Source organism: Muscardinus avellanarius, assembly GCF_963383645.1.
Source record: "Muscardinus avellanarius genome assembly, chromosome: 3".
Lineage (NCBI taxonomy): Eukaryota > Metazoa > Chordata > Mammalia > Rodentia > Gliridae > Muscardinus > Muscardinus avellanarius.
Window position 1 is genome coordinate 35,532,086 of NC_137788.1, and position 25,098 is coordinate 35,557,183.

The window sequence follows — 25,098 nt, forward strand, 5'->3', positions numbered from 1 at the left end:
GGGCGACATGAGAAGGCAGATCTGGGCTGGGGGTTCCTCGAGGTCCAGAAATATGGGTCATTGCATCTTAGGTCAGTGCTTGGCAGACATGAGTTCTCAGTATAAAGCTCTTAGATGAATATGTGTGTGTTAGTCTTGTATTCTGAATAAAAGTTTAGCAAAGTATAGATGTTAGCTGGGCATGGAAGCACATACCTGTAATCTCAGTACTTGGGAGGCTGAAACAAGGAGGATCCTATGTTTTTCCTAGGCCAGCCTCAGAGACTTGGAAGACCCTATTTATTTATTTACTTATTTATTTGTTTATTTTATTTATTTATTTATTTATTTATTTATTTATTTTGGTGGTACTGGGGGTAGAACCCAGAGGCTTTCTACCTCCGAGCTATACTCCCAAACCTATTTTATATTTTATTTGGAAACAGGGTCTCACTAAGTTGCTGAAAGCCTTACTAGATAGCTGAGGCTGGCTTCAAACCTATGCCATCCTCCTGTCTCAGCCTCCCAAGCGCGGGGATTACCAGCGTGCGCCACCACACCCAGCTATAAGACCCTTTTTAAAAAAAAATCAGGCTGGGGGTTGTGGCTTAAAGGTAGAATGCTCCTGGGTTCCATCCCTAGTACCATCACATACACACACAAAAAACAAAACAAACAAAAATCTATAGATTTTTTTTAGGATGACCTAAAACGTCCCGCCTTCCTATCTGAGTTAATTTGGGGAGAAATGCCTCATTTTTTTCTTTTAAAATTATCCAACTTAGCTAATATCAGGAACAACTTTTACTTCTGCATTGTTCTCAGGCTACTATCAAGGTATCATAACACTAAAATTGATGAACCTGGTTTTTAGAGATTTGTGGCTTATAAGGAACTAATTCTTTAAATAATAATATTCTATTAATGCCTAATAATAGGAACTAGTTTTGCTGATCTTAATTTATTCTACACATCATTTTATTCATTCATTTATTCATTCATTTTTGGTCCTAGGAACGGAACCCAAGGGCATTCTACCACCAAGCTACACACCCCCGGCCCTTTTTTTTTTTTTAAGTTTTTAAATTTTTTTTTCTTTTCTTTTCTTTTTTTTTTGGTGGTACTGGGGCTCCTGGAAGCCCTTCTACCTCTGGGCTATACTCCCAGACCTATTTTATATATTTTTTGAAACAGGGTCTCTTAAACCAGCCCGGCTGACTTTGAACCTGCGCGATCCTCCTGTCTCCGCCTCCCAAGCGCGGGGATTACAAGCGTGAGCCACCACGCCCGGCTAAGTTTTTTAAATTTTGAAACAGGGTCTTGCTAAGTTGTTGAGGGTCTCTCTATGTTGCTGAGGCTGTGATTCTCCTGTCTCAGTCTCCCAGGTACTGAGATTCCAGGCCTGCGCCACCATGCCTGGCTCTGCGCATCAATTTTAAAGTTCCTAGTCTGTGGCCAGGCTCCTCTCACAGTATTTGTCATATGTGGATGCTACTGGATGGACTGTACCCCCCTCAGAAGTCACGTGTTGGAAAGCCGGGCGTGGTGGCTCACACTTGTAATCCCAGCATGTGGGAGGCTGAGACAGGAGGATCCCGGTTCGTAGACAGCCTCAACTCCTTAGTGTGGCCCTTTGCAACTCAGTGAGACACCGCTTCAAAATAAAGAATAAAAAATAGGGCTAGGTGTGTAGCTCAGTGGTAGAATGCCTCTGGGTTCCATCCCCAGTACCACACACACACACAAAGTCATGTGTTGAAGCCCTAACCTCTAGTCCCTCAGAATGTAATGGTAAGTGATTGGAGATAGGGCCTTTAAAGAAAGGTGATCGTGTCCAAAGTGAGTCCACTAAAGTGAACCTTAGCTTAACCTGACCAGTGTCTTTATAAGAAGAAAGTGGGCACACAAGGAGACACCAGGGACCTGTGCTCACTGGGGACCATGTAAGGACACAGCAAGAAGGTCAGGAAGAGAGGCCTCAAAGGACCAAGCCTGCAGCACTTGAACTTGGACTCCAGCCTCCAGGAGGTGAGAAAATGACTTTCTGCCATCCGGGTCACCAAGTCTGTGGCATCTTGTTAGGGTCACCCTAGCAAACTAAAAGAGTGAGCGTGCAGAAAATATGTGGAAAACAACTGACAGCGAGATTGAGAAGCTGCTGGCATAAAGCAAAGCCTCTGCTCTTACCGAAGTCACAATTTATTGACCTCAGCACAGAGCAGCCCTTGCCTGGGGTACTTTAACCGCACCGGCGAGCTAGCCCCATAATAGTCCTCCAGGCCCTACCTGTCGCTGCTGCAGCTGCTGCAGGCCATGCTGCCGTTCTTCTTCTGAGTTGTAGAAGGGCATGGACGTGCGCAGAGGGATCAGGAGCTGGCATATCTTCTCGTGGATGCTGCCCCAGTCAGCTTTTTGATGCACCACACCACTGACAATGACAACAGGGACTTCATTACCATATCCTCAGCCCTAGACAGCCTAGACAGCCCTAGACAGCCTAGACAGCCTAGCCCCAGACACCAGAAAAGCCAGCCCGACACAAGCCAGAAAGCCAGGAAGCCGAAGCCCCCTGAGACATAAATCATTCTTTAAAAAAAAAAAAATACTAGCCGGGCGTGGTGGCGCACACTTGCAATCTCTGTGTTTGGGAGGCGGAGACAGAAGGCTCGTGCAGGTTCAAAGCCATCCTTGCTGGCTTAAGAGACCCTATTTCTAAATAAAAAAGTATAAAATAGGTCTGGGAGCGTAACCCGGAGGTAGAAGAGCTTCCAGGAATCCCAGTACCACAAAAAAAAAAAAAAAAAAATACTAACTGGGTATGGTGGCACAGGTTTGTAATCTCAGCATTCAGGAGGCTGAGATGGGAGGACTGCAGTTCGTGGACAGCCTCAGCTACTTAGTGAGGCCCTCTGCAATTCAGTGAGACCCTGTTTCAAAATAAAGAATAAAAAAAAAATGCTGGGCATGATGGCACACGCTTGTAATCCCCGCGCTTAGTTGGCGGAGACAGGAGGATGACGCAGGTTTGAAGCCAGCCGTGCTGGCTTAAGAGACCCTGTTTCCAAATAAAAAAGTATAAGATAGGTCTGGGAGCATAGCCCGGAGGTAGAAGGGCTTCCAGGAACCCCAGTACCACACACACACACACACAAAAAAAAAACCCTAATAATAAAAAAAATAGGGCAGGGGCTGTAGCTTGGAGGTCGAACATCCTGGGTTCCATCCTCAGACCCACAAAGAAAAAAAAAAAAAAAAGCTTTTATTGGTGCTTTGTACTTATACCTCAGAATGAGGTTCAAAGTGATACAAGCATACATGCACACAGCACTTGGTGGGATTCGCTTCCCTCCCTCGTACACGGTGCACGTTAGTGAGACTGGTGGTGATACTTCTACATATGGACATAGCATTATTGAACGGTGTCCTTCATCAATTCTCCTTTTTCCCTTCCCCACCTCCCTTCTCCGGTCCCCTTTCTGCTGGGCTGACTATTCTATTGGTCTCTCTCTCTGAAGACTGGTGGTGATACTTCTACATATGGACATAGCATTATTGAACGGTGTCCTTCATCAGTTCTCCTTTTTCCAGTCCCCACCTCCCTTCTCCAGTCCCCTTTCTGCTGGGCTGACTATTCTATTGATCTTTATCTGAAGTTCCTCTTGTTTCCTGTTTTCTCTCTAGATTTCATGTATGAGAGAAAACATATGACTTTTGACTTTCTGAGACTGTCTGATCTCGCTTCACATAATATCCTCTAGTTTCATCCATTTTCCTGCAAATATCATAATTGTGTTCATCTTTATGACTGAGTAAAATTCCATAGTATATACCATCTGTCTGTTGAGGAATATCTAGGTTGTGTCCATAATTTGGCTATTGCGGATTGTGCTGTTATAAGCATGGATGTGCATGTGTCACTATGGAACTCTGACTTTAATTCTTTGGGGAAGATACCAAGGAGCGTACAGCAAGGCCATGTGGCAGCTCCATTTCTAGTCTTCGGAGGAATTTGCACATGGATCTCCATAATAGTTGTACTAATTTACAATTCTGCCAACAATGTATAAGAGTTCCTATTTTTCCCACATTTCATCCAGGGTTGCAAGGCTGGTTCAGCATGTGCAAGTTAATAAGTAATTCATCACATAAATAGAAGCAAGGACAAAAATCACACGATCATCTCAATAGACACAGAAAAAGCATCTGACAAACTCCAACACCCATTCATGTGAAAAACTCTAAAGAAATTAGAGATAGAAGGGACCTTCCTCAACATCATAAAGGCAATATATAATAAAGTCAAAGCTACCATCATGCCAGACAGGGAAAAAATTAAAGCTTTTCTCTAAAATCAGGAATAAGACAAGGATGCCTACTATCAACACTCCTATTCAATACTCTAGCCAGAGCAACAAGGCAAAAGAATGAAATTAAAGGGATACAAACAGGGAAAGAAGAACTGAAAAATTCTCTGTGATTGCATCCTCTACTTAGATAATACAAAGCTCTTCCTTCATGTGGTTGTTTGATGGTGTGCAAACACTGTGCCAGGGTTTGGGGGTGGTGGTGAAAGAGGTCTTTTCTGCCGGGCGTGGTGGCGCATGCTTGTAATCCCCGCGCTTGGGAGGCTAAGACAGGAAGGATCACATGGGTTTGAAGCCAGCCTCAGCTATTTAGTGAGGCTCTCAGCAACTTAGTGAGACCCTGTTTCCAAATAAAATATAAAATAGGTCTGGAAGCATAGCCTGGAGGTAGAAAGCCCCTGGGTTCCACCCCCAGTACCACCAAAACAAACAAAAAAGAAAGAGGTCTTTTCTCAAGCCAAGGGTTCACAGTCCAAAATCACACCAAGATTGTGTGGCCACTCTGCTTAATCCATAACAACAAAGACAACATTATGTTGTTTAAGGTTATTTTCTACATATCTGAACACTGGAATTGATGAATTTGAGGGCCCTTATTTTGGGGAAGAGAAAGAAATTTACACTGAGGAGGCCCTGGGAGACACTTTACAAACATGTTTCCCGTCACCAGTGCAACCATGGTGTGGTTGAGTACCACCACTTGTCTTCAGTGCCCGGGGGCTGTTCACAGAGCAAGCATGGCCAATGCCCCCAACCCCAGGGGGATTGACTCTTTGAAACACAAGAAAATCTGTTATCATTTTAAAGATAAGAAGGCATATAGGTGTGGATGGGTTAAAAAGATACTCTGAGTCGGGCATGGTGGCGGACCCTTGTAATCCCCACGCTTGGGAGGCGGAGACAGGACGATCACACTGGTTCGGTTCAAAGCCAGCCTCGCTGGCTTAAGAGACCCTGTTTCCAAATAAAAAGTCTAAAATAGGGCTGGGAGTGTAGCCCGGAGGTAGAAGGGCTTCCAGGAACCCCAGTACCACCACCAAAAAAAAAAAAAAAAAGATACTCTGACCCTTTATTCCAAAGTCAGTGTTTTTTAGCCCTTCAGAAAAAAAAAAAATACTGTGACAGTTTGATTTACAGCTTTTCTGTTGTATGTTCCTATTTAGTATTTTAACACTCAGTTGGACAGCATAAAAATTGACCATCTGTATTGCTACAGACCTCTTCTATTAGATAGCACTCCCCTAGAGCGTCCACTCCCATGAACTGACTCTTCCAAGAACTCCCCAGTATATTACCCAGTTCAGACCTTTCTTCCAATCATGGTGTTTATTTAACTTTTCAATTGTAGCATAATTCCCATACCATAAAATTCACCATTTCGAACCTTACAAATTAGTGTTTTTGATATATTCACAAGGTTGTGTAACTATCACCCCCATCTAATTCCAGGACATTTCTATTCTCCCCCAAAGGAGCTCAGTACTTGCTAACAGTCATTCCCATCCTTCCCTCCTCGCTTTGATGTTTGTTTTTTGTTTTTTTGCAGGTCTGGGGATGGAACCCAGGGTCATTTGACCTCCGAGCTACACCCCCTGTCCTATTTTTTATTCTTTATTTTGAAACCTGGTCTCACTGAGTTGCAGAGGGCCTCACTACGTAGCTGAGGCTGTCCGCGAACCGTGATCCTCCTGTCTCAGCCTCTGGAATGCTGGGATGACAAGTGTGCGCCACCACGCCCGGCCGTGTGCAGTATTTATATGAACATGTTCTTAATCTCTTGGATGCAGAATGGAATTGCTGGTTTAAGTTTTTGAGAAGTTGCCGAGCAGTTTTCCACAGTGTGTGCTCCATCTTATACTTCCACTGGTCCCAACTTCTCTACATCCTTACCAACACTATTTTTCCCCTTTCCTTCCTTTTGATAATAATCATCCTAGTGGTCAGAAGTGATATCTCATGGTGGTTTTAATTTGTATTTTCCAAATAACTCATGGTGTTGAACTTCTTTTCATATGTTAATTGACAATATTTTTATATCTTCCTTGGTAGCCTTTAAACAATTGGAGGTTTTGTCTTTTTATTGTTGAGCTTTAAAAGTTCCTTTACATATTCTGAATTCTAGATCCTTATCAGATATATAACTGACAAATATTTTATCTCATTCTATGGATTGTTCTTTCACTTTCTTTGTTTTCATAGTACTGGAGATTGAACCTAGAAGCATTCTACCTCTGGGCTAACACACCCAGCTCTGTTTTTTTTTTTTTTTTTTTTTTTTTTTTTTTTTTCGGGTCTGGGATGGAACCCCGAGGCATTAGACCTCCGAGCTACACACCCTGCCCAATTTTTTCTTTATTTTGAAACAGAGTCTCACTGAGTTGCAGGGGCCTCACTAAGTAGCAAACCTCCCAAATGCTGGGATTACAAGCATGTGCCACCACGCCTGGTGTATTTTATTTCTTGAAACAGGGTCTCACTAAGTTTCTGAGGCTGGCTTTGAACTTGTGATCCTCCTGTCTCAGCCTCCCAAGTACTAGGATTACAGGAGTGTGCCACCAAGCCCAGCTCCTTTTCACTTTCTTGATGGCTCTCTCTGGTGGCATTCAACTAATCTATTTTTCTTTGGTTCCTTGTGCTTTTGAGATCATATGTAAGAAACTATTGCTTAGCTGGGCGTGGTGGAGCACGCCTGTAATCCCAGCATTTGGGAGGCTGAGACTTGGAGGATCATGGTTCACGGACAGCCTCAGCTACTTAGTGAGGCCCTCCGCAACTTAGTGAGACCCTGTTTCAAAATAAAGAATAAAAAAAAAATAGGACAGAGGGTGTAGCTCGGAGGTCAAATGCCCCTGGGTTCCATCCCCAGACCCGGAAAAAAAAAAAAAAGAAAAAAGAAAGAAACTATTGCTTAATCCAAGATCACACAGATTTACAACAATGTTTCCTTCTAAACATTGAATGTTTTTAGCACTCACATTTAGGTCTTTTCTATATGGTATAAGACAGGAGTTCAAATTCAGTCTTCTGCATGTAGATATCCAGCTGTCTTGGCACCATCTTTTGAAGGGAACATTCTTTTCCCATTGAATGGTATTGGCACTCTTGTTGAAATTCAATTGATCAGAGATGTATGTATGTACATTTTTTTCTAGATTGTCAATTCTATACCATTGACTTATAATTTTATCCTTATGTCAAGACCACACTGTCTTCATCATTGTAGCTTTGTAGTAAGTTTTTAAATTGAAAAATGTAAGTCCTTTATCCTTGTTTTTTTTTTTTTTTTTTTTTATCAAGGTCCTTTTGGGTCTTGTCAATCTTTTGTGTTTTCATGTGAAATTTAGAGCCACGGGTCAACTTCTACAAAAACTGAAGTTGGAATTTTGATAGGAATTATACTGAATTTGCAGATCAGTTTAGAGAATGGTGCTGTTTTAATAATAACAATTCTTCTAGTCATTAAATTCAGAATATATGTTCATTTATTTAGTTCTTTCATTTCTTTCAACAATGTTTTATAGTGTTCAGTGTACACATCTTGCACTTCTCTGGTTAAATTTATTCCTTAGAATTTTATGCAATTGTGAATAGAATGGCTTTTCCTGCATGTGGGAAATTTTTAATTGCTAGACAAATCTACTTGTTCCAGATTTAACCAGACATTCTACTTCTTCTTGAGTCAGTTTCGGTTCCTGTCTTTTCAGAAATATGTATATGTCATTAGGTTATTTGATTTGTTTGGCTATCATTATCCACAGTATTCTCTTCTCTTCTATTTCTGCAGGATTGATAGTAATGCCCTCACTTTCATTTCTGATTTTAGTAATTTGAATCTTTTCTTGGCCAGTTTTAACTATTGGATTGTCAAATTTGTTGATCTTTTCAAGGAACCAACTTTTGGTTTTGCTTTAATCTCTTGGTAGATTTATTTTCTCCATTTTGTTTATCTCTAATCTTCAATATCCCATTCCCTTTGCTAGCTTCTGTCTGTATCTAATACAGGCCATGCGTGGAGTTGACGGATATTCTTCGTGTGCTCTCCTTTTCTAGTTTCATAAGATAGAAGGCTAAGTTATTGATCTGAGATCTTTTTAAATGTATATATTCACAACTATAAATTCCTAGGCCCACTAAATTCACATAGCGCCCTTTGAGTGCTGCTCTGCCTGCGTCCCCTAAGTTTTACTGCGTTGTGTTTTCATTTTCACTCATCTCACAGCATTTTCTAGTTTCCCTAATAATTTATTCTTTGATCCACTTGTTTTTCTTTCCATATATTTGTATATTTATCAAATTTCTCCTGATTCCATTATTATTACTAATTTCATCCCACTGTTGTTGGGGAACATACTTTGTATGACTTTAGTCCTTATATATTTATTTAGATTTGTTCTATGACCTAACCTATGGTCTTTTATACAGATTGTTCTACATGTACTTGAGAAGAATGTGCATTCTGCTATTATCGAGGGTCTTCTACAGATGTCTGTTATATCTAGTTGGTTTATAGTGCAGTTGGAGTCTTGTATCTCCTTGCTGGTCTTTGTTTAGTTGATCTACTCATTACTGAAAGTGGGGTAATGATGTCTCAATTATTATTGAATTATCTATTTCTCCCTTCAGTCCTGTCAGTTTTGCTTCATATACTTGGAGGCTCTGTTATTAGACACATGTCGTCATGGAATTTTACATTTCTACCACCCACTACCCATTTTTACTTAAGTGTGAGACAGTCAACAGCTTGATTCCATTATACATACCTCAAAACAGGTTACAATAATCTAGGGGAGGGATCGCCAAGATTTTTCTGTTAAGTGACAAAGAGTGAATATTTTAGACTTTAAGAGACCTATGTTTCTGTGGTAATTATTTAACCCTGCTGTTTTAGCACAAACCCAGCCACAGAAAACATATGACTGTATGCAAGCAGCCTCCTACCTTCCTCCTTCCTGGGACAACAGAAATACAATTTAGTGTTCTCTTTATAAACTGTGACTGCTACCATAGAAATGACAGAAGCCATTTTAAAAGGGTTTTTTTTTTGGGGGGGGGGATTGTAGTAAACAATAAAACCACTTAAGCCGGGCTTGGTGGTGCGTGCTTGTAATCCCCACGCTTGGGAGGCTGAGACTGGAGGATCGCACAGGTTTAAAGCCAGCCTCAGCTACTTAGTGAGGCTTTCAGCAACTTAGTGAGACACTGTTTCCAAATAAAATATTTTTTTAAAAAAGGGTCTATAAGCCGGGCATAGTGGCGCATGCTTGTAATCCTAGCATTTGGGAGGCTGAGACCGGAGGATCACGGTTCCAGGACAGCCTCAGCTACTTAGTGAGGTCCTCTGCAATTCAGTGAGACCCTGTTTCAAAATAAAGAATAAAAAATAGGGCAGGGGGTGTAGCTCGGAGGTCGAATGCCCCTGGGTTCCATCCCCAGACCCGCCAAAAAAAAAATAAATAAATAAATAAAAATAAATAAATAAATAAAAAAGGGTCTGGGAGTATAGCCTGGAGGTAGAAAGCCTCTGGGTTCCACCCCCAGTACCACCAAAAACAAAAACAAAACAAAAAACAAAACAAACAAAAAATCCCACTTAATAGCCAGGATCCAGAAAGACCTAAATTCCACAGGGTATTTATTAAGTCTAGATTTGTTGAGTGATTGTGTGAGCACTGGAAATGGTGACTTATTTAACTGACTGAACTTTTGTTCCAGTGAAAGCATCTGAGCTATCTCGCCTTCTAAATAAAGTGAGCTTTTTTTGTCCATTGGCTGGGTTCCCTCCTTCTCCACCTGTCTCACCCCTACCATTCAACACAGGACAGCACACAAAGAAAGAGCTGATAAGCATGTTTTTATTCATGGCTCATGAGTAAGGAGTTTTTGAGCAAGACATGTTTTGTTGGGCATTGTAATTTTTTAAAGCTGGATTTGACTGTCTCTAGGCAGAATATTCAAACTACAATTCACCACAGAGCCTATTGTTTTTCTATCATTGAATACCACTTCACTGTTTTCTCTTTCTGGCTAGTTAAGGCATTTGAATGTGTGCCACATGTGTTAAAGGAAAAGCTTTGCAAATTATGTTATCTATATGCTAGGATTTTCTAACTTAAAATACTGAAGTCTATTTTACCTATCACTAACGTTTCAGTGTATACTTTCAAAAATTTATTTTTTCTTGAAAATGTTCTATTCCCTGGAAATATATTCACAATTTGGTGTGGAAAATTATGCACAAAAGTACATATAGTATGTAAAATAAATGTATTTGGAAGAAAAAGAAGGGAAGGACATTCACTGAAATCTTGGGTTATTAATCTCTGGGTGGTAGAATCATGGATTCTTTATTTTTCTTTTCCCATTTTTTGAAGTGAGCATAAATTGCATTTATAATTAAGAAAAAATATTTTACAGAGAATAAGCTTATATGAATTCATATCGAGCCTAGATGTTTGGAAGAAAGAAGGTGGTAAGAAAAGAAAATAAGACCCTAAAGAGAATTAAAAGCTAGTGAAAGGGGCTAGTGTTTGCCAAGCATGCATGAAGCCCTGGGTTCCATCCCAAGCACTACAAAAGTGTATATGTGTTTTGTGTGTTGGGATAAGTGAAAGAAGAGAAGGAGAAAAATAGAAAGTAAGAGCATAGGAAATTATAATTTATTCATGGCTTAATCAAATATTAGTGCCAGCTGGGAGTGGTGGCACACACTTGTAATCCCAGCATTTGGAGGCTGAGACAGGAGGATCGCGGTTTGCAGCCAACCTCAGCTACTTATGCCCTTTGCATCCCAGTGAGACCCTGTTTCAAAATAAAGAATAAAAAATAGGGCTGGGGGAGTAGCTCGGAAGTAGAATGCCCCTCTCATCCCCAGTACTGCAAGAAAAAAAGTATTAGTGCCAACTCTTTCAAGACTTTTTGCTGGACGCTGTTCATACACAGGTGGGCCTTATACAAAATTAAAGGTAGCATACATGTGACAGTCCTTCTGTGCACATTCAAAATGATATCTGCATTAATGGAGCATGATATATTGAGACAACATACTGGCCAACAACTAAAATGAGGAAAGGAAGTAAGAGTCACCTGGGAGGTACAGAGTGACTGGAGGGATGAAGAGGACAGGGGTGGTTTATTTTTTTTTGTTTTTATTTTTATTTTATTTATTTATTTATTTATTTATTTATTTATTTATTTATTTTTGGTGATACTGGGGTTCCTGGAAGCCCTTCTACCTCTGGGCTACACTCCCAGACCTATTTTTACATTTTTATTTGGAAACAGGGTCTCCTAAGCCAGCGCACGCGGCTGGCTTCGAACCTGCACGATCCTCCTGTCTCTGCCTCCCAAGCGCGGGGATTACAAGCGTGAGCCACCACGCCCGGCGACAGGGGTGTTTTAAGGAAGAAGTAGGTACTCACACCAGACAAAGGAGCTTAATCTCTCCGTGCCATAGCTGTACTTAGACATGAAGTACCTAGTACCTAGTGTCATGTACCTAGTGACATGAAGGCCCCTCAAATTCTGGGTCTGCAACCAAACCTGTCACTCCCCATCTCTTCCCCTGTGGTCCTTGCCCCAGTTAATAGATTTATTATCCATTCAGAAGTTCATTTATTCAGCAAATGTTCAATGCAGGCCTGGTATGTGTGGGCACTGTGTCTAGTAAAAGACACAGATATTAGGTAAGTAAATAATAAATCTAAAAGTAGAGGAAGCCAGGCATGATAGCTCACACTTGTAATCCCAGTACTTGGGAGGCTGAGACAGGAGGACTGCAGGTTTGCGGCCAGAGCCTCAGCTACTTAGTGAGGCCCTCCACAACTCAGTGAGACCATGTATCAAAATAAAACATAAAAATAGGGCTGGAGGTATAGCTTGGAGGTAGAATACCCCTGAGTTAAATCTTCAGTACCACAATAAAAAATAAATAAGAGGGAAAAGGCGCTTGCTAAGGAGAAAAATGCAAGGGGGTGTTTCAACTGGGTTCAGACCTACTTGAAGACATGACATTTAAGGTGAGAACTGAAAGAGGAAATCAAGCTAGGAAGGTTCATGGTAGAAGGAGAGGTTTTCAGCAGAGAGATCAGCCTGGGAAAAGAAACTAGGGAAGCAATTTAGACTTCAGTTCTCTGTAACTATGGCAAGAAAAAGATGGGTGAGTGTGGTGGGAAATGCAGGTAGAGAGGTGATCCGCGCTGTGCACTTCCTGTTACCGATCCTGAATCATACTCTAAACATAAGGTAGCCATCAAATAGGAAACAGCAATGAAGACACCGAGGGCGGCCCTGCCCTCACGGGTCATTCAGTCTAGGGAGGGACACAGACAATTACACAACTGATTTCAGTTTGTGTCCTCAGTGTTAATATAGGCAAACTGAGTCTTGCGAGAACACTGAAGAGGGACCCCTGGACTAGTCTAAAAAAGGAATGCTTGCTTTCTACTTGGACCACTGCAACAGCCTCTGATCAGTTACATAGTTGTTACCGTCTGTCTTCCAATCTATTTCCATACTCTGCCCCTTCATCTTCCTTACACAAATGAGGACATGTGAGCGCAAAACCATCTATGGCTTGCTAGAGGAGAAATGCCAAACTCCTTGATGTCATGTCGCTGTCTGGCTCAAAGCTTTATATCCACATTTTTTTTTTAAACTCAGCTTATAGTAAGAAATACAAGTGCAAACATCCATAACCTCATAAAGCATTAAAACAAAAATTTCAAGAAATTATTAAAAAATAGGATTATAGCTGGGTGTCATGGCACATGCTTGTAATCCCAGTATTTGAGAGGCTGAGACAGGAGGACCAGGTTTGTGGCCAGCCTCGGCAACTTGTGAGGCCTTCCAAAACTTAGGGAGATCCTATTTCAAAATAAAGAATAAATTAAGCTGGCTGTGGTGGCACACACTTGTAATCCCAGCATTTGGGAGGCTGAGATCTGAGGATCCCGGTTCACAGACAGCCTCAGTTACTTAGTGAAGCCTTCTGCAACTCAGTGAGACCCAGTTTCAAAATAAAGAATAAAATATAGGGTAGGGGGTGTAGCTCGGAGGTCAAATGCCCCTGGGTTCCACCCCCAGACCCGAAGAAAAAAAAAGAAAAAGAAAAAAAGAATAAATTAGCCAGGCGTGGTGGCGCACGCTTGTAATCTCTGCGCTTGGGAGGCGGAGACAGGGTATGGAGCAGGTTCGAAGTCAGTCTCACAGGCTTAAGAGACCCTGTTTCCAAATTTAAAAAACATATAAAATAGGTCTGGGAGTGTAGCCCGGAGGTAGAAGGGTTCCATCCCCAGTACCACCACCAAAATAAATAAATAAATAAATAATAAATTAGGGCTGGGGATGTAGCTCAGGGGAGGAATGCTCCTGGGTTCACTCCCCCCAGTACCACAAAGAAATAATAATAATAATAATAATAATAATAATAATAAATAATAAATATAGGATTATTAATAAAGTGGGATTGCTCCAATACTCTCTATTTTTTTTTTTTTTGGTGGTACTGGGGTTCCTGGAAGCCCATCTACCTCTGGGCCACACTCCCAGACACCTATTTTATACTTTTTTATTTGGAAACAGGGTCTTTTAAGCCAGCGAGGCTGACTTCGCACCTGCACGATCCTCCTGTCTTTGCCTCCCAAGCATGGGAATTACAAGCATGCACCACCATGCCCGGGTTCCAATGCCCTCTGTTCTATGGTATTTTCTCTTTTCTTTTCCTTTCCTTTTCTTTCTTTCTTTCTTTCTTTCTTTCTTTCTTTCTTTCTTTCTTTCTTTCTTTCTTTCTTTCTTCTTGCGGGTCTGGGAATGGAACCCAGAGGCATTTGACCTCTGAGCTACACCCCCTGCCTTATATTTTTATTCTGTATTTTGAAACAGGGTCTCACTAAGTTGCAGAGGGCCTCACTAAGTAGCTGAGGCTGTCCACGACAATGCTGGGATTACAAGCGTGCACCACCATGCCCGGCTGCTATTTTTTCTTTAAATGATGGTTGTGACTTCGCCATGACCTGCTGAGTCCAGCCTACAGTTTGAAAACCATCAACCCCTCCCTCCACTGCTATCCTCCCCACTTAGTCCTCAGAAAATTCTGTTCTTGTAGCCTTTGCCCAAGTAGTCCAGGTGCCAGGAATGACCTACTCTTCTCCACCGGCCCTTCAGACTCAGTTCAAATGCTGCTCCTCAAAGAAGCCTGTCTACATGCAAGCTTGTCTACAAGCTTTTCTACATGGTGTCCAGCCATCATCCTTATGTCCTCAGAGGTCCCAGGCTTAACACACCTTGAGTGAAGGCATTTGTCATGTAGAATGTACTATGGGGATGGGGGAGGTCAGTCGTCCATGAACTAGGTTTCGGGATGTCCGGAGCCTAGTTGGTTTATTTCCAGGTCTCATCTGAAGCAAAGGTCAGGGGATGTTATGCTGAATATATGAAAACTGACCACATTTAGCACGACCCTCCCTACACCCTCACCACCTTGGCTGTGCACCAGACCAACTAGCCTTCCTTCTGCTCCTAAAACACACCAGTTCTTCCCCACCTGGAGCCTTCCTGCCCTATTCTTCCCCCAGACATTTCCAGGGTGGGATGTTCTTACTTTATCTTCAAACCATTAGTTAAAGAAGCTGACTGCTCAATTTTTCACCATATTTTCTTTACTTGTCTCATAACATTAATCTAAAGTTGTGGTTTTCTGTTTATCTGTCTTCCACCTTAGAATGTTAGGTCTTTGAGAGAACAGATCTACTGAGTTGCCCTAGGAACTTCAGCACCTAGTCAGGTGTGCACTACACATAGGAGGTTCTGCCTGGCGTGGTGGCGCACGCTTGTAATCCCAGCACTTGGAAGGCTGAGACAGGAGGATCGCACAGGTTCAAAGCCAGCCTCAGCTACTTAGTGAGACCCTGTTTCCAAATAAAATATAAAATAGGACTGGGAGTATAGCCTGGAGGTAGAAAAACCCTTGGGTTCCACCCCTAGTACCACCAAAAAAAAAAAAAAAAAAAAAAAAAAGGAAGGAAGAAATACATAGGAGGTTCTAAAACAACAACACCTGATGACGGAGCAGTGAGTGGGAGAGGAAGCAGATGAGGCCACAAAAGCCTTAGAGACTCCTCCCCGCCATGGGGAGAGAGGAAAGGAGCTGGATCGCCAGGTGCCACATTCCAGGGCCTACCAGTAGAAAGTGACTGTGCAGGCCGTGCACATCCGCTCGGCCGGGGCTTCGCACACCTCACAGCGGAGCCGGCGCCCCTTCGGCACCGCCAGGGGGTAGATCACGTCCATGCTGCAGCCAGCGGTGTAGGTCTCTAGGACCGTTGCCCGGTGAGCAGACGCTGGACACTGGCATCACGTGACAGCCGCGGGCCAGCCTAGTTTCCAGGTTTCAAGGGCAAAGGGGAGGGGCGCGGCTCGACTGGCACTTATAGTCAGTTTTTGAGGTTATTTTTTAAAAAATTTAAAAAGGCACAAGTCCCAAAGGTTAAATGGCCAGAGAATTTACTCCAGATCCAAGCTCTGGCCAGTAAGGGTCGAACATGGCCAGTCCTTGCCCAGGCTAGGAAACTAACAAGAGGGAATGTGACCTTTTCTGACATTCACAGACCCAGAGTAAGTACCCCCCTGCACGCAGTATCACTTTCGCTGGGCTCGGGGGCGGAACAACCAAGCATTCCCACGCCCGGCGAGACGCCGCAGCCCGGTTACTGTGGGGCGGAGGGCGGCCGTCCACTACTGCGGCTGCGCGCGGTCCCGCAGGGAGGGGCGGGGCTGGCCGGCAGGCGGGGCGGGGCGTGGCCGGCGGGGAGGGGCGTGGCCGGGGAGCAGGCGGAGCGGGGCGGGGCGTGGGCGGCCCAGGGTGCGCAGGCGCACAGAGGGCTCCGGCACTGATGGCGGAGATGGACCTGGAATCCGAGTTCCCCCCGCCGCCGGGTGCCGCGCGCTGGGCAGAGGTTATGGCTCGCTTCGCGGCCCGGCTGGGCGAGCAGGGCCGGCGGGTGGTGTTGGTCACGTCGGGCGGCACCAAGGTCCCTCTAGAAGCGCGGCCAGTGCGCTTTCTAGACAACTTCAGCAGTGGGCGGCGCGGAGCGACCTCGGCCGAGGCCTTCCTGGCTGCAGGCTATGGGGTCCTCTTCTTGTACCGCGCTCGCTCGGCCTTCCCCTATGCCCACCGCTTCCCGCCCCAGACCTGGCTGTCGGCCCTGCGGCCTTCTGGTCCAGCCCAGCCGGGCTTGTTGAGCCTGGAGGCGGAGGAGAATGCCCTCCCGGGCTTCGCTGCGGCTTTGCGGAGTTACCAGGAGGCAGCGGCGGCCGGCACTTTCCTGGCCATAGAGTTCACCACTTTGGCGGACTATTTGCATCTGCTGCAGGCAGCGGCCCAGGCGCTCAATCCACTAGGTGCGTGCCCCTAGGAAGCTAAGGTCGCCTGGAGGCAAGACCTTTCTTCCCAGCCACTGTCCCCTTTACCTCCTGCGTAGCCACCACGGACCCCACAACTAGAGAACCCGAGTAGAAAAGGAACTGGTCCTATACCCCTCTCCAATTCGTTACGCCTTCTGCTTCTCTTTGCAGGCCCTTCTGCGATGTTTTACCTGGCTGCGGCCGTGTCAGATTTCTATGTTCCTGTCTCTGAAATGCCTGAACACAAGATCCAGTCATCTGAGGGCCCACTGCAGGTGATGGGCGCTTCCCTTCCAGAGATCTGATCTCCTATAACCAATCTTGGGTTAATTTCCTCTTGATCTGGAGGTGGCCTTTCCGCATTCTCTATGCGATAGGCACTGGGGATACAGAGATGAATAAGACACCGTCCTCCCTCAAGGACCTCACAGTCTAGCGAGAGAGCTGGACACAGACATAATTACAATACAGAGTGATAATGCTCTAGTGGAGGTATGTACAAAGTGCAGTCAGATCATGGGGGAGTGAACTGGGAAGTCGAGGAAGGCTTCTTGGAGATGACTTGAACTGGGTTTTTTTTTTTTTTTTTGGTACTGGGAATGGAACCCAGGGGCATTCTACCTCCGAGCTACACTCCCAGCCCTACTTTTTTTTTCTATCTTTTTATTTTTGAAACAGCGTCTCACTGAGTTGCAAAGGGCCTCGCTAAGTAGCTGAGGCCGGCCATGAACCTTGATCCTGGTCTCCCGGCTTCTGGCTGGGATTACAAACGTGCACCACTACCCCTATCTTAACTGGGTGTTTTGTTTTGTTTTGTGGTACTGGGGGTGGAACCCAGAGGCTTTCTACCTCCAGGCTATACTCCCAGACCTATTTTATACTTTATTTGGAAACAGAGTCTCACTAAGTTGCCGAGAGTCTCACTCAGTAGCTGAGGCTGGCTTTGAACCTGTGGGATCCTCCTGTCTCAGCCTCTCAAGCGCTGGGATTAGGAGCATGCAGCCACCAAGCCCGGCTTTAACTGGGTTTTAAAAGATAAGCAAAGGTGCCAAAGATGGTGGTATGCACTTATAATAGGAGAACTCGGAAAGCTGAGACAGGAGGTTCATAGGTTTGTGGCCAGCCTCAGCAACTTAGCAAGGCCCACAGTAACTTAGACCCTGTTTCAAAATAAAAATAATAAAACAGGACTAGAGGGTGTAGTTAAGATGTAGAATGCCTCAGGGTTCAATCCCCAGTACCACCAAAAGAAAAAAAAAAAGTAGAGCAAAGGGTATAACAAAGTGCAGAAGTCATTCCAACTGGAATTACACAATTGGAGTTTTGAAATGAGCATTGTACTGTAAACCAAAGTGCTTTGGTAAGGCTGGAGAGCAGACTGAAGAGTTGGCTTCCTTCACAGAAGACTGCATTCTTTTTTTTTTTTTTTTTTTTTTTTGGTGGTACTGGGGGTGGAACCCAGAGGCCTTCTACCTCTGGGCTATACTCCCAGACCTATTTTATATATTAATTTGGAAACAGGGTCTCATTAAGTTACTGAGAGCCTCATTAAGTAGCTGAGGCTGGCTTCGAACCTGTGCGATCCTCCTGTCTCAGCCTCCCAAGCGTGGGGATTACAAGCGTGCGCCACCACGCCCGGCTATGAAGACTGCATTCTTTTTAAAGAGCTTGAACTTTATCCTGTGGAGGCAAGGAGTGTATAAGTAGGAGAAACAGGTAAAGTTTTGGGTTGAAAAACATTCTGGCATCATTTTGAAAGGTGAATTAGGAAGAGAGTGGAGGGGGTAGATTACTTGGGGAATGTTGTAGTTTAAGAAGTATGGGGAGGCTAGTGGTGTGGTTGAGATGTTAAGGTGATCTGGGTCTTTGAGCTTGAGAGAGTCCTTAGTCATTTACTGGGTGATCCAAGTAGAATTTGTAAAGGAGAAACTACCTTTGGGGCACTTTTGTAAGATAATTCATTTGTTTATTTCTTCAACATGCATTTTTATTAAATGTTTACTATATACCAGGTGCTATTGTAAGACCTGGAGATGAAAGCAGTTAAAAGAAATACTTACTACTTGTGTTGCTTACACTCTTCAGGGGAATCAAATACATAACATATTCGGTAGTGGTAAATGTGAAGGAGAAAAATAAAGTGGAGAAATGGTATTTGATCCCTCTCCTACATGCCAGCAGAATTTTTAGAAGAGATACAGATTAGCTTAGTTACTTCACACTTTGGGATTTTTAGTTTATCCTACTTTTTCTTTTTCTTTTTTCCTTTTTTGTGTGTGTAGTACTGGGAATGGAACCCAGGAGCATTCTAGCATTCTACCTCCTAGCTACACCCCAGCCCTATTTCTTATTCTTTATTTTGGAACAGGGTCTCACTGAGTTGAAAAGGGCCTCACTAAGTAGCTGAGGCTGTCCATGAACTGTGATCCTCCTGTTTCAGCCTCCCAAATGCTGGGATTACAAGTGTGGGTCACCACACCCAGCTGTTTTTAGTTTTATCTTGAAAGTACACAGGATGATTTAACATGACCTTTGGGAAAAGTCATGTTAGAAAAAGTATAGCAGGAGTTTTGATCAAGCGAAAGTAAAATCAGTTGTTTTCTTTCTTTCTTCCTTTCTTTCTCTTTCTTTCTTTCTTTCTTTCTTTTTTTTTTTTTTTTTTTTTGCGGGTCTGGAGATGGAACCCAGGGGCAGTCGATCTCCGAGCTACAGTCCCTGCCCTATTTTTTATTCTTTACTTTAAAACCAGGTCTTATTGAGTTGCAGAGGGCCTCACTAAGTAGCTGAGGCTGTCCTCAAACTGCGATCCTCGGTCTCAGCCTCCCAAATGCTGGGATTACAACCATGCGCCACCACGCCCAGCTAAAAATCAGTTCTTTTCCTTGGTGCTATGTTGTATAATCATTTCATTTACAATCCTAGTTACAAGTAAATGTAAGTGGAATCCAGTAGCCATTCTACCAGTGTAAGAAATATTTTAGACCAAGAGGTTTATTTTATTTTTTTGATGGTACTGGGGGTGGAACCCAGAGGCTTTCTACCTCCGGGCTATATTCCCAGACCTTTTTTTTACATATTTTATTTGGAAACAGGGTCTCGCTAAGTTGCCGAAAGCCTCACTAAGTAACTGAGGCTGGCTTCGAACCTGCACGATCCTCCTTTCTCAGCATCCCAAGCGCGGGGATTACAAGCGTGCGCCACCACGCCGGCGACCAAGAGGTTTAAAAACTCAATATTATTGGATTTCTGCCAAAGTAATATTGACAGGAACAGATTAATTATATTTGCTTATTTGAGGATTTGCTGTTAAAAAAAAAAAAAGAGCCGGGCGTGGTGGCGCATGCTTGTAATCCCCGCGCTTGGGAGGCAGAGACAGGAGGATCGCGCAGGTTCGAAGCCAGCCGCGTGCGCTGGCTTAGGAGACCCTGTTTCCAAAATGACAATGTAAAAAATAGGTCTGGGAGTGTAGCCCGGAGGTACAAGGGCTTCCAGGAACCCCAGTACCACCAAAAAAAAAAAAAAAAAAAAGAAAGAAAGAAAGAAAAGGACAGTGTTTGAGAAAATACAATGAGAGTGGCAGAGGAGGGCTGATTTATAAAACACAGAATGTGTGAAGCCTTGAATTAAAGCGTTGTTATGAACTCTGATCCACGGCCTTTAAACTACGCATGTAATATGCTTTGAAGTTTGACAGTGACGAATCCCACTTAAATTGATAAAGGCATAAGTCTGAGTCCTTAGTTTCCTGATAGGTAGTGACATGACCACTGTTTGCTTATTAAGTTTTTCTTTTTTCAATACAGTTAACAATGAAGATGGTGCCAAAAATGCTTTCTCCTCTGGTTAAAGATTGGGCTCCCAAAGCCTTTATAATTTCCTTTAAGTTGGAGACTGACCCTTCCATCGTAATTAATCGTGCTCGGAACGCTTTGGAAGTTTATCAGCATCAAGTGGTGGTGGCTAATATCCTTGAGTCACTACAGTCCTTTGTGGTTATTGTAACCAAAGACTCAGAAACCAAGTTATTGTTATCAGAAGAAGAGGTAAAAAAAGGCATAGAGATAGAAAAGAAGATAGTGGATAACCTTCAGTCTCGACACACAGCTTATATATGTGACAACTGAACTGAAAAGCTCTTACAGGTTCAGAAATTGTTCGGTGGACCAGGGCTCTTACAGATGGCAATAAATGCTTTCATAAGGACAGAGAAAGGGGAGGGTAATGTTGTGGTGTGCAGGCAAATAGAGCCTTTTCCTGACTGAACCACCTGACACATTCGCCTCAATGTCAGCTTGAGTTGGAATTAAACACTAGAGCTTTGCCCCCACCTTTTTAAAAAGCCTATTGAGAATTATATATTCTGCAAAATATACCTGGATGGCTGATTGCTGAATATCAGTCTACTTTATACGGTAGAAGAGGGGTTATGGGTACATGCAGGGTCATGCTTTGAAGATCAAGTGTTTGTTGAGTGCCTACTATATGCCAGCCCCCGCTGAGCTATAAGGATTAAAAAGATGAATAAAACACATCATTTGGGAGATGGATGGATGAAAAATTAAGTGCAATAAAGTGTGTGCCCACACCGACACATGGAAAAGATGTTTTTTTGGAAATTTATCAAGATGGGAGTAGGAGACAAAGACGCCTCCTTAAAAAAACCTGTAGATTGAAGAGCTTCCCGTCACATTGGCTTCTTCCTTCTTGTCCTAGATTTACCTTTCAAATATTTTGGAACTGCTCTTGAAGTAAACTTAACACAGCCTTCTGCTTGGGGTCAAGCAGGAACCAGGTGGTGACATCTGTCCTGAGGAAGGCTTTATAATGGTCAACAATAGCATTTGGAGTCAACCTGGCTAGCCATCCCACCTCTTAGCTTCCTAAACTTAGACGTATGGCTTAATCTCAATTTCTGTGTCTATGACAGAATATAGTCTCTCGGCAAAATAATGCCATTTGTTCTGAGGATTAAATAAAACAATGAAGATAAAAAACATTCATCTGGTACTGGCCCTTCACATTTTATAAATGGTTGCAATTATGTGTTTTCTCACTTTGGAAGGAGGGAGTTATGCTGCAATCCTGCTTGGTCCTTAAGTTCTTGAAAAAGTTGAACCTTTCTCACTGTCCTAGGTTTGAGGTTGGGATTGCCTAATAGGTATAAGATAGAAAAATCCCCTAAATAACCTGTAGGATGGTCCAGAATGCAAACTATCATTATTAACTCATACTGCAATACTGATGGGGCAGGAAGTGAAAATTGATTTTCTTCCCGATACCCATAACCTCATGTGGATGATAACTATCATCTTTGGATGTATAGGAGATACATGGGGTTAAAACCAGAAGTGATCTTGATTTCTTGCCATAATTATTACTTCTTGTGGGAACCACTTCATATCTTGTTAATGATGAAAAGAAACACTGTTCTACTTGGAATTATTTAAAGTGTTTTCCACTTCAGTATCTACTCACAACACTTAAAAGCAAGTAAAAATTCCAGGGGTGTGTATTTCAAGAGCAAACATGTTCAAAGAAAAATGGGAGGAAAGGAAAAAAAAAAAAAAAACAACCATGAGTCTATGAGAAAGGAAGTGAGAAGGAACCTGATCTAGATTGGAATGCCAAGAAAAAAGTCACCTCCCTGAGGAGGTGATGTTGAAGTGACAAATAGGAATTAAATGGGCTACAGGTGGTGGCGACGGTGAGCTTTTGTGATCAGGTAAAAACACCTGCAAGAGTTTTATTGTCAGAGGGAGAGGTTGACACACTTACTTATACAAAGAAGTGGTGAAATCCATCCGATACTGCCTGAAGTGCCAGCAAAAGTTTACAGCTAGATCAAGAAGTGTGAAGTAGCCGGGCGTGGTGGCGCATGCTTGTAATCCCCGCACTTGGGAGGCGGAGACAGGAGGATCGCGTGGGTTCGAAGGCAGCCTCGCTGGCTTAAGAGACCCTGTTTCCAAATTAAAAAATAAAATATAGTAAGTAGAAGGGTTTCCAGGAACCCCAGTACCACCAAAAAAAAAAAAAAAAAAAGTGTGAAATAGCGTTTGGGGTCCCAGCAAAGCAAAGGCTCCCAGAACATGAGTGAAATTGAGCTTTGATAAGTACCTGGACTCTTGGAAAAAAGAGTATCTAAAACACATATAAATTGAGGCTGTGTTAAATTTTGTGCCACCTACTATTATTTTGCACTGCATAAGTGATAGTTCCAGCTCACCTAAAACGATTTTTTCTTTTCTTTTTTTCTCTCGCGGGTCTGGGGATGGAACCCAGGGGCATTCGACTTCCGAGCTACACCCCTGCCCTGTTTTTTATTCTTTATTTTGAAACCGGGTCTCACTAAGTTATGGAAGGCCTCACTATATAGCTGAGGCTGTCCGCGAACCTCGATCCTCAGGGTCTCGGCCTCCCGAATGCTGGGATTACAAGCGTGCGCCACCATGCCCGGCTTTAAAACAAATTTTAAGAAGCCCAGTTCCTTCATATGTACGATAATAACCTGGGTCTTTTCCTAGGCGCCCCAAGTGGTTAGTTCACAGATCTAGGCCTGAAATTCTCTAAAATACTTCTGTCCTGGCACCCTGCCCCCCTAAGAATGATGTAAGTTCTAGAAAAACAAGCCTAAGAAGGCCGGGGCTCTACATAAGCACTAGGTGGAAGCTATTTGAGAACTAGAACCCCCTGTGGAAAATGTATTCTGTAAATTCCAAACCCTTTAATTTACATAATATAGTTCCTGCAGCCTCTAGAGCCAATGGAATGAGCCCTACTAACAATGCAGTCGAAGAACTCCGCCCTGCGACTCAAAGGCCAATGGCATGCGCTGTAACAATAGTCGGCACAGGAAGAGCAGTCCCAGGAACCAATGGCGCACGTCGTTTCTATGGCTCCGCCGGAAGGACGCTACCGCGTCCTGGGGCAAACGCGGTTGCCATGACGCCTTGGCTCGGTAGGCACCTGCAGCTTGCCCCTTAGCTGTTAGAAGCCCAGAGACCCCGGGACTCTCGCGGCACCCTCCGAAAAGATCGCCTGCTTCCTGAGTTCCCCACCTCAGCCCCGTGGAGGAGAGCGTCCGTTTTCTCCTATTTTTCCACCTTCCAGGTCTTTTTCTGCTTCTCTTCCAAGTAAGGACCGAAACCACCAAAGGAGAGCCCTCTTGCTCAGCCTCTCTGGCCCCGGCCCGAAGCGATTCAGCCTGGAGAAGGGCTCTTGACGAGCTGCCGCCGGCGTTTAGAGCCTGGCTGCCGTTCTTATTTGGAGCGTGGCTCAGAACACGCTCGGGTAGGTGGGCGTTCCTCTTCTCACTTCTCGGGTGAGGAGACGCACCCCTGGACAGATGAGCGTCCGAAGATCCAGGCCGCTACAAAGCCCACGAAGGCACAGCCGCCCCCTTCTCGTCGGCCGGTGAACAAAGGACTGCCGTTTTCGGCTCCCCCACCCCAGGCCGGCGTTCGCCATGCAGAACCTTGAATCCCGGTGAAACTGGAGGCCTTTGTCATCGGAGGTGTCCTGGTCAAGTCAGTTAACCTTCTGCCTTTCAAGCTAAACTTCAACCGCTTCTCTCGGGACTCTGAGCACCAGTTTCCTCATCCTGTTCATTCCACACCATTTCACCCTTCTCTGTCCGCACTGCACATCGGCGAGTGTCCATTTGTATAGACCACCTCCATCTGCTTTCCCGCTGCAATGCTTTGCGTGGCTAAGTTTTTCACTTTCTCCAGCTCGACAGTCACTGGGAAGCGTTTCTCTGTTTCCCTGCGCTGTGGCAAGCGTTCTGTGTTGGGTAAACTAGAGACTAAAATGGAAAAATACGATTGGGTAAATACATTAAATTACTATAAGCGTAGTGTGTTCTGAAAATGGAAGAAGAAATTAAAATGGTGATTTGGACGCATTTCAGGCTTATATAAAGAAAATAGGCTTACCCTTATTGTATTGTTAATATTATGATAAGCATAAATTTTAGCGATGTGTTCATACTTGTGAAAATGTCACTCAAAAGCAATATAACAGATTTTATCTTGAAGCCCATTTGAGTCCAACACACGGGAATAATAGAATTTGCTAGAGAGAAGTTTGAAAAGGTTCTTGTGCCGCTACTGCACGCCAGTTTCCGAATCAGGAAGCATTCCTTGTGATGTGAACCCAAAAGAGGGAGTGCTTGGGAATATATTTTTGGCAAGAGAGAAAGTTCAGTAGTCCTTAAAAAAAAAAAAAAAAAAAAACTGATACAGAGAGCCTTAAGTAAAAAATAAGATTAAATTTAGACCCATGGAAATTTTATTTTAGTTTGAAAAACTTTTAATTTGCCATGTAATCTGTGTTCCTTGTTGATTCACTATTTCTTATT

At 43.6% G+C, this 25,098-nt stretch overlaps 2 protein-coding genes across 2 annotated transcripts in view; one reads left to right on the plus strand and one right to left on the minus strand.

Moving 5' to 3' along the window:
• Positions 1-15,629, minus strand: part of ZMYND12 (zinc finger MYND-type containing 12) — a gene marked incomplete at both ends in the record, with an annotated part of 35,049 nt that extends 19,420 nt beyond the window's left edge. The window contains 2 exons of the mRNA XM_080691391.1: positions 2,266-2,407; positions 15,520-15,629. Coding sequence (XP_080547517.1) covers positions 2,266-2,407; positions 15,520-15,629 — 252 coding nt within the window. The remainder of the gene's footprint in view (positions 1-2,265; positions 2,408-15,519) is intronic.
• A 602-nt stretch (positions 15,630-16,231) lies between these two features.
• Positions 16,232-17,047, plus strand: PPCS (phosphopantothenoylcysteine synthetase; the record flags this gene model as incomplete). The annotated part of the gene is made up of 2 exons (XM_080690709.1): positions 16,232-16,739; positions 16,914-17,047. 2 exons carry the CDS (start codon positions 16,232-16,234, stop codon positions 17,045-17,047), a joined length of 642 nt encoding a protein of 213 aa, XP_080546835.1.
• Between the last annotated feature and the right edge of the window lie 8,051 nt (positions 17,048-25,098).